General features: G+C 37.1%; 1 protein-coding gene across 4 annotated transcripts in view; it reads right to left on the minus strand.

The window, feature by feature from the left end:
• Window positions 1-10,000, minus strand: part of LOC144968503 (transforming growth factor-beta-induced protein ig-h3-like) — an 18,343-nt gene that overhangs the window by 8,308 nt on the left and 35 nt on the right. Inside the window, exons 1-2 of one of the 4 annotated variants that reach the window (XM_078906939.1) lie at window positions 9,977-10,000; window positions 2,689-2,806 (exon numbers count right to left, since the gene is read on the minus strand). The exon at window positions 9,977-10,000 is cut by the window's right edge and continues 35 nt beyond it. In XM_078906939.1, coding sequence (XP_078763065.1) covers window positions 2,689-2,781 — 93 coding nt within the window. In that variant the 5' untranslated portion in view covers window positions 2,782-2,806; window positions 9,977-10,000. Of the gene's footprint in view, window positions 1-2,688; window positions 2,807-3,824; window positions 4,117-9,779; window positions 9,842-9,976 lie in introns of those variants that run through there. The other 3 variants (XM_078906940.1, XM_078906937.1, XM_078906941.1) reach the window with 3 other exon arrangements.

The following is a 10,000-nucleotide window of genomic DNA, read 5'->3' on the forward strand; positions in this document are numbered from 1 at the left end:
GGTTTGAGTACCGCTCTGAGCGAGGCATAGTTGAGTTTTTGGTAAAGGCTCTTTATTGACATTCTCTCACGTCACTCAGGTTTAAAATGAGTACCGGGCAGTTTATCGTGTTGCCTCTGTCCGCAAAAAAATGTGTAATATCGTCTAAAAGGTGTCACGCTTTGTCTTATATAATAAATGTTGCTGTTGGCTAGGGACCCCTTGTAAAGAGCTTTGAACACGTTTAGTGGATATTACTCTATATAAAAGCTCATGTTTCTAAATGTGGTCTAGTGGTATGAAACTCGCCTTTGGATCCAAAGGGACGATGCATAGTTGAGACTGCAAAAAAAGGTCTTTATTCACATTTTCTCACCGTACTCAGGTAAAAAAAAATATGAGTACCTGGCTGTTAACAGCGTTGTCTCTGTTGGAAAGACAATTGTAGTATCGCCTAACATGTGTCATGTCTCGTATACATATTAAGTGTTTCTGTTTGCTAGGGGCACCCTCTAAAGCGCTGTAAGCCCGTTTGGTGGATATTGCGCTATATATATATATATATATATATATATATATATATATATATATATATATATATATAGCCTCATGTGTTTTTGTTAATTATTAAAGATTGTTTGAAAATAATTTCTTCGCTTTTATTTCAACGATGGGGTAAATTGTGACCCACCACCGCAAAACAGTACCATGTCGGAATGGTCCAGATGTCAAAATGTGGTTTTAAAATTAAGATGACCAGAACTGTCCGATTTTGGTATTTCAAACTCGAACGAACCACACCCAATATCCTCAATAAAACATCCAAAGCTTAATGGCTATGACTATAAATATAATTTTAGCATCTAATCTACCCTTACACAGCACTAAGATGGTCCCCAAAGGGGAAAGAGAAAGAGAGGCAGACCAGCGGTCACCTAGACGTGGAGAGACGAAGAGGAGGTGAAAGAAGCTGGAAAGACATGGAATGAGCTGAACAGGCTGGTTAAGGAAAGAGATGCCTGGAGGAAATTGTTTGGCGCCTTATGTTCCATCAAGGAAACAAGAGGATAAGCTAAGCTAAGCTAATCTACCCTGACTACCCTGACACAATGAATTCCTGTTTAACTTTATTATCAGAGACAATGACAGGGTGTGCACGTTTCAGATTTCCTTTTTATCAGGAGACACGATAATTATTAAGGCAAACATCTCTTTAAAAAAATGATATCACAAATGTTAAAACCCTAAAAAACCCAACAACCAACAAACAAGAAACAAACAAAAACACGGGTAGTATGGTTATAGAGATGAGTGTGCGAGCAGGGCAGATTTGGTTCCTTGGAAAAAGGCTCTTTACTCACACTCATTGTACTTAAGTGTAAAATAAGTGGCTGGCTGTTTGTATGTAACAGTGTTGTCTCTGTCGAAAGAGAAATATTGAAATAGCGCTTAGGCAGCATATCACGTCTTACAATTTAAATATTCCTGTTGGCGTGGGACTCTTTATAAAGCAGTTTGAGTACATATGGTATGTACACCGAAATCTAAAGGTTAAAAAGTGTGTATGAAACGGTGCCAGACAAAGCATGAAAGACATATACAAGAAGAAAAAAAAACATCATAAAAAAACTCAGCCTGCTTTGACTGGGAACGAACCCAGACCTCCCGAGCACCAATCTGACGTCCTACCATTACACCACAAAGGTTACCCGGCGATGGTTGGGACTATCTAATGCCTATAGATAGTATGCAGATGACGTCACTCAGACCTTTGTTATTGTTTTTGCCATCCGCGTTTGTGAGTTGTTCTCACTAAACTGTATTAACCAGACTATAAAAGTTCATGGTTACACAGAGTTTGTGTGTTGGTCCGTTATACTTCCGGATGGCAATGTTGTGAACTCCTTGGCCAAGCGCATTCTATCTATATTCTTCAATGAACCAACCCTTGCTTGCATCACACAGCGCAAACAGTGAACACAAGAGGATGAGGACGAAGGCATTAGAGTCGCTAAACTTTTATTTTTTAAAATATCAAAGTGACAAATTAAAGGAGCAGGTACCGGTGTAAGCTCAAGATCTGAAAAAGGGTGTATAGATAGTATGCAGATGACGTCACTCAGGCCTTTGTTATTGTTTTTGCCATCCGCTTTTGTGAGTTGTTCTCACTAAACTGTATTAACCAGACTATAAAAGTTCATAGTTACACAGAGTTTGTGTGTTGGTCCGTTATACTTCCGGATGGCAATGTTGTGAACTCCTTGGCCAAGCGCATTCTATCTATAGATACTATGCGCTTGGCGAAGAAGCTCATAACATTGCCTTCCGGAAGTATAACGGACCAACACACAAAACTGTGTGTATCCATGAACGTTTATAGTCGGGTTAATACAGATCAGTGAGCATTACTCATAAACGCGGATGGCAAAAAACAATAACAAAGACCTGAGTGACGTCATCTTCGAACTATCTATAGAATAAGGTTATGGTCTGGGGGACTTGGTAGACAGCGAGACGATAGAATGCGCTTGGCCAAGGAGTTCACAACATTGCCATCCGGAAGTATAACGGACCAACACACAAACTCTGTGTAACCATGAACTTTTATAGTCTGGTTAATACAGTTTAGTGAGAACAACTCACAAACGCGGATGGCAAAAACAATAACAAAGGCCTGAGTGACGTCATCTTCGAACTATCTATACTTACATTATTTGTTGCTTGCCATCTCACTCGCTGTCCGCCAATGAAAGCAGACAAGGCCAAAAAAGTAAACACAAGCACTAACCATTGACTCTTCATTGCGAGATCTGATGGTGAAAGATAACTGTTGAATATAGCGAAAGTAGAATTAATGATATGGCCTAATTCTAATTGTTTGAATCTGCATGTGGGGAGGTTTGCGCTTGCCTGACAATTAAACAGTAGATTTATGACTGATCAATTATTATTATTATTATTATTATTATTATTATTATCATCATCATCATCATCATCATCATCATCATCATCATCATCATCATCATCATCATCATCATCATCATCGTCATTATTAATATATTAGTATAATAATAATAATAATAATAATAATAATAATAATAATAATAATAATAATAATAATAATAATTTTATTATTAATATTATTATTATCATTCTTTTTCTTCTTCTTCTTCTTCTTCTTCTTCTTCTTCTTCTTCTTCTTCTTCTTCTTCTTCTTCTTCTTCTTCTTCTTCTTCTTCTTCTTCTTCTTCTTCTTCTTCTTCTTCTTCTTATTATTATTATTATTATTATTATTATTATTACCATCACCATCATCATCATCTTCATCATAATCATCATTTCCATTTTATTTGAACGGAAAGTAAACTATAACTTCTAAAGGAACACACAACTTTGAATTTCCGCTTTTCAAGACATTTATGGCTTTATAATGTAATTGTGTTTTTTTGTTTGTTGGTTTTATTCTTTTAAATTTTTATTTTATTTTTAGAGTGAGTAAAATGGTGCTGTGAATAATTCGACCAAAAGGAAATTCTATTCACCACTTTAAATCCTAAACAGTTAAAGAAAAGAAAACAAAAGAAAAGCAAATCTCTGATCTCAATATATTTTTGGCTTTGGTAATATTTATTAATCAATTCTACATCCTACTCACGAGAGAGACAACATAGGAGAATCGCAAACAATGAGTTAGAAACACTTTTTTTCAGAAATGATATAAGTAAGTTATTACCTATTGGATACTATTACTATAGCTAACTATAATACACACTTTTATCATCTTCATTGAAATATCATATTCTTCCAACAAAAAAAAAACAATACAACTTAAAATGGCGTCTTACCTAAAACAAGAATGAAACGAGAAGCATACGATTATTTTGTTGTATCTCAAATGTTTAGAAATATTCTTCACAATAAATACTAAATTCAATCCTACGTTGAGTGAAGAGACAGTCTGCTCATCAATATTCAAATATTCACAAATAGAATAGAATCGCCTACAGTGAAGAACACAAGTATAAATGAATAAAATAATAATATTAGTACTTCAGACTAGAAAAAAAAGAATTATTCTACGACGAGACAATGATTTAAATTTATTTGAATGACCGTAAAGTTTATATTATGCTTGTCAGAAAGGTCAATGCCATCGAGCATAACACAAACGAAAAAACCAAACTGACTCAACGAACAAGCCCTTGACCTCAACAGTCACGAGATTTTCACCGGTCACCTGGACATTACAAAACTTGTTTTTGTTATTCTTTCGTATATATATATATATATATATATATATATATATATATATATATATATATATATATATATATATATATATATATATATATATAAGGTCATCTTGTCATTTGTCCTCTTCTATCGTTATGTATTGGAAGCAAAGCTACCTTCAGTACATGCTAAGCAACTGAATCGATACGCCCTACAGTTTGTGAGTATTTATCACAATATTTTGACACACTGTTAAGGGAATTGTGCATCACGTCACCCGAAGACACCTTATATTATTTTCAGTCGCCTGTGTAAAAATTGCGAGTAATCAGATAGCTTTAAAGAAGAGTTCCTTATGGATACTGAATAGTGCAAAAGCATTATTCAGTATCTGATACTGAATAACCACTTCGATGGTGGAATGTAATTAACACGGCAGTTGTGTCCCGCCTCGCACCCACATAGAAATAATGTGTAACTATAACCATTTGTAATTGGAGACAATTTAGTGAGAACTAATCACCCAACTTGTAGTCTAAAACCAAAACCAAAACACCCTCGTGATGTCATCTTCATTCATTCTATTGAATGCTATGTACATTTTAGTAAAATGCACAAGCCCGTAGATCTTAACCGCTTGACCGTGTGACTTTCGTAAACTCATGGTCTGATAATACCCCCCCCTCCCCCCCCCCCCAATCGTCATAAAAGAAGACGAAGTTCAAGGGGAAAAATGTAATTGTGAGTTGTAATCAATAGCTCAACCAATAGAATCATTTATTTGTTTCTTTGAATACTTCTAACAACTACTCACTTTTAAATTTCGTTTGGCGATCACCGTCTTCTTTTGTGACGTAATTTTTTGGTCAGAATCGGGCTCTAAGTTAACGATGGCTACAGCTTGACAGCCTGGGTTAATATTGTTGCAAGTTATGCTGGATCTGTGGGGCTGATGTATTTGGGCAACAGGCATGTAATGAAGTTAGCTATGGTGCCGTACCAGCCACAGCATCACCGATATTACCATGTTATTTCGAGCATCTGTCTTTTGTTTAAAGTGTTCTTTCAGTGTATTTACAAAGTTATATCAGGAGATCAAAGTAATCATATTTTCACCTTTTTTTTACTGCTCTTCTAGCTTTTTAAAAATATTTTTATTTGCTTAATTGTCTTATTTGTAGAGCGTATGAGAAAATGACCATACAACTCTTACCAACTTTTCTTTCGTTTTCCTTATCTAAAAATAGAGACCATAATGAGAAAAAGGTTACTTGTACTACAGGAAAAAAAACTCCCAACAAATCAAAGACTACTAGTTTGATTCTAAAACCAATAAAGCATCATAGATTCCGTGATGACATTGGGTACAAGGCCAACACTTTGCTGTGTCACTGACTCCGTGGTTTTATAATCTTTCTTTATGAGTGTGTTAATCTAAATTCATTGCTTGTAATAAGCTTTGTGGTTAAGGTCTATGCCATTCATTCGGCTTGTGACATGTGGATCGAAAGCACAAAGTTGATAGATACCATCTTGGAAAATGTTCTTCACTCATTTTCTCATAACACTCATGTGTTTAAAAAAATAACTTGAGCTTTTATATAGGGCAATGTCCACCAAACGTTCTAAAAGCGCTTTACAAGAGGTCTTAGCCAACAGCAACACTTAACGTTTAAGACGAAATATGACGCCTGAGTTAGGTGATATTACAATTTTGTTTCCGATAAGGGGCAATGCTGTTAACGGCCACATACTCATTTTACATGATAAGTTGAGAGAATGTGGTAAGTAAATAGCATTTTCCAAGGACTCAGAGCGGGACTCGAACCCAGGACCTTTCGACCCGAAGGCGAGTGCCATACCACTAGACCACATAGTCGCACATACTCAAGTTTAAAATGATTACCTGGCCGGTAACAGCTTTGTCTCATCGAAATCAAATTACGATAAAGTCATAAGGGCTATATCTATTATTCATTTTTTTTATGCCCACTGTTTCTATTTATATTGCTATGGACCTCTTGTATAGCGCTTTGACACATTTAGTGAATACTGCCCTATACAAAAGCTCACTTTGGATTGTTGGTGTTTTTTAATGTAATGATGAAACCAAATTACAGCGATTGGACTGAGTCCAATCCAGCCGATTAGATAACGCACTTGTTATGAACGAAACAAATATGTACGCACTTCACAAGCTGAAGGCTTTTTCTGATTTGATGTGCGGCTATGTGGTCTAGTGGTATGACACTCGCTTTCGGATCGGAAGGTCCTGGGTTCGATCCTCGCGCTCGGCGCATAGTTGAGTCCTTGGAAAAGGCTCTTTACTCACATTCTCTCACCGTACTCAGGTGTAAAATGAGTATCTGGCCTCTAACAGCGTTGTCTGTGTCCGAAAAATTGTAATATCGCCTAACAGGCGTCATGTCCCGTCCTACATGTCAAATGTTGCTGTTGACCATGGACCCCTTGTAAAGCGCTTTGAGCATATTTGGTGGATATTGCGCTATATAAAGCTCATTTATTTTATAAAGAAAAAGAAAAATAAAGAACAAGAACTTAGAAAATATGGCTAGTCGGTTGTTTATGACAGAGGATTTGAGATTATTAATCAAGCACGATTTTCTATTAAATTTTAAACCACAATTTGTGTCTCATTAGAATATCATTGATGATCTCGATAGCTCAGTTGGTAGCGCATTCGCTTCACACATAAAAGAATCGAGATCGATACCAGGCACAGTTGAGATTGTTTGAGGACCCGACTGTCCATCCAGCAGAGATTGGGTAGCTGGGTCTGTTATATCTAGTGGAAGGTACTTTGCGATAGACTAAGGGTGCTATCCAAAGGGTAGCAAACAATTGATAATGTCAGTTTCATGCTATAGAAAGTGAGATAAAATCCAGCTCCAAGGGCCAATGGCTCTGAAGCAAGAATCTGATCAAATCAGGCAGAGCAAGTGCTACATACAGCGTTATGTGTGTAAAAATATTCATCTGGATGCAAAGTAACTATCCAAGACTGAACTATAGAGACGGGGAAACATCGAGAGTGGCAAACGGGGTTTAACAGCAGACGATGCGTATCTAGATTGAGCCATGTCAAGACGGTAAACATCCTCTCACTTTTATGGGTTTTTTTTTTTTTTTTGTAATAAACTTTAATTTAGATCTTGCACGGGTTTTCACAACTTCTAGCATCAGTTGGAGGATTACGTCTAATGAGAAAAGGGGGAAAAAACTTCCCAACAAATCAAGGACTACTAACAGAATACAAACTGATAAAATGAGAAATGAACGGATTCGAAGGTTGACTGAATTGAAGAATGCATCGATAAAGATGGGAGAAGATGGATTGAAATGGTTTGGACATGTTAAGAGACGAGAGAGGGAGTACGTGGTAAAGAAAGTATTACATAAACAATTAGCGGGAAATAGGAAAAATGGACGCTCGAAGACTAGATAGATCGATAGGGTAATGGGCGATATGAAAGAACTGGGGATGGAGGAAGATTGTGCAATGAACTAAGATGCATGGAGATGTGGCATTAATTATGGAAATCCTGCGGGATAAGCTGAAAGAAGAAGAAGAAGAAGAAGAAGAAGAAGAAGAAGAAGAAGAAGAAGAAGAAGAAGAAGAAGAAGAAGAAGAAGAAGAAGAAGAAGAAGAAGGAGAAGAAGAAGAAGGAGAAGAAGAAGAAGAAGAAGAAGAAGAAGAAGATTATAATCTTTGAAGGTTACGCATACCATCAATACTCAAGTGCTATGTTTACCTACTTGACATCGCATGCGCGAGGAGCTACTAAGTTTCTTGTCTCGATATTATCGTTTTAGTCTCGGATAAAACTCTTTAAAAAAGGACATTGTTTAAGGGGATTTTCCCTTTCCGCCAAACCTAGAATTACATTTGTGGAGAAACGTTTCAACATTCTCGAAGAGAGGAAAGATAATTCAACATTCACGAAGAGAGGAAATATAATTCAACATTCACGAAGAGAGGAAAGATAATTCAACATTCTCGAAGAGAGGAAAGATAATTCAACATTCACGAAGAGAGGAAAGATAATTCAACATTCAAAGAGAGGAAAGATAATTCAACATTCTCGAAGAGAGGAAAGGTAATTCGCAGAATGTATTGGAGGTATAGCCAAATTCAGAAAAAAATGCCACTTACCCGAAAAAATCAGCCCACAGCTCCTGAATATTACTCACACTTAACATGTAGGACAAGACATGACGCCTGTAAGACGCTGATACAACTCTTTCCGACAGAGATAACGCAGTTAATGGTCAGCTACTCGTTTTGCGTCTGAGTATGGTGAGAGAATGTGAGTAAAGAGCCTTTTTCCAAGAACTCAGATATGCGTCGCTCAGAGCGGGACTCAAACTCTGGACATTTCAACCCGAACGCGAGTGTCATATCACTAGACCCGCATAGCTGTATATACAATGTGATGACCATTGAATTTAAGGCCAAAAATGAGCAGGATCGCTGAAATCCAGGTTTACGCTTTTAAAGAAATTACAACTATAAAGAGACGAAGCTAGAAATGGCTTGGACCTATTGCCATAATGGAGGCAACTGTTATCCCAAGAACTGCACTCCACTGGAAGACTGGTTGGAAAAGACGAAGAGGTAAAAAAAAATCAAAACAAAACAACAACAACAACAACAACAAAAACCTCAAAACAAACAAACAATAGAATCATATAAACAAACGATGGATAAAGAGCTTAAAGTGGCTGGCCTAACCTGTAATAACATTGTTGTCCCTGCAGCAACAGACTGTAATTGGGGTCCTTGGTAGATGCCACATGATCCCCATGGCTCAAGTAAGTAAGTTGAATTCATAATTTAGAGCTAAAACCATATTTTCAGCTTCTGGTTCATTCCTACATATTACCAGTTTGAGGCGATGATTTGCAAATAATATAAAACTACCTCCCCCTCCCCCCAAAAAGAAATAAAAAAAAAATCTTCCGCGTCCGCTCCATGGAACAGCAACTTTTGAGGCTTCCGCCGAGTGTTACAATAATGTCACGTTCTCATGTTACTGGTTAATTTAGACAAGGGTTGAAGCCTCATCGACTTCAAGTATCCTGACTGTCAATAGAATCTTTCCCACCCCACCCCATCCCACCTCTCTCTCTCTCTCTCTCTCTCTCTCTCTCTCTCTCTCTCTCTCTCTCTCTCTTTCTTTATCCTTCTTTATTTCTTTGACTGGCAGTTACAAACACACAGAGACTCTCAATTTCTCTATATCACATGCGCGCGCAAACACACACACACACACACACACACACACACACACACATACACATAGATATTATTGTGAACTCATTGTGTTTAGGAACAAAGGTAAAACTGTCATGATAGAGGACATTATGATAAATAACATCAAAATTCAAAGATCTGATAGTGTCCGAAATTTAGGCTTTTATTTCGATGAATTTTTGGACATTCAAACTCACATCTCGAAATTATGTCAAAATATTCACTCAGGAACACTGTGCGGAAGCTTATCGATAAAGACGGCATGCAAAATGCTAGTTCACTCACTGATTACCTCTAGACTTGACTATTGCAACTCCCTCCTCTACGGGTTGCCAAAAAGCTCGATTGCAAGACTGCAGCTATTCCAAAATAAAGTTGCTCCGATTTTTACCAAATAAAAAAAAAAGCCAGATCACACCACTCCAGTCTTGCAGTCTTGCAGTCGTTGCATTGGCTTCCCGTGGAGAAGCGGATTGCGTACAAACTTGCCTGTTACTGTTTTAGGTGCATCCA

Source organism: Berghia stephanieae, chromosome 3, assembly GCF_034508935.2.
Source record: "Berghia stephanieae isolate SIO BIC M18660-M18661 chromosome 3, UCSD_Bste_1.3, whole genome shotgun sequence".
NCBI classification, from domain to species: Eukaryota; Metazoa; Mollusca; class Gastropoda; order Nudibranchia; family Aeolidiidae; genus Berghia; species Berghia stephanieae.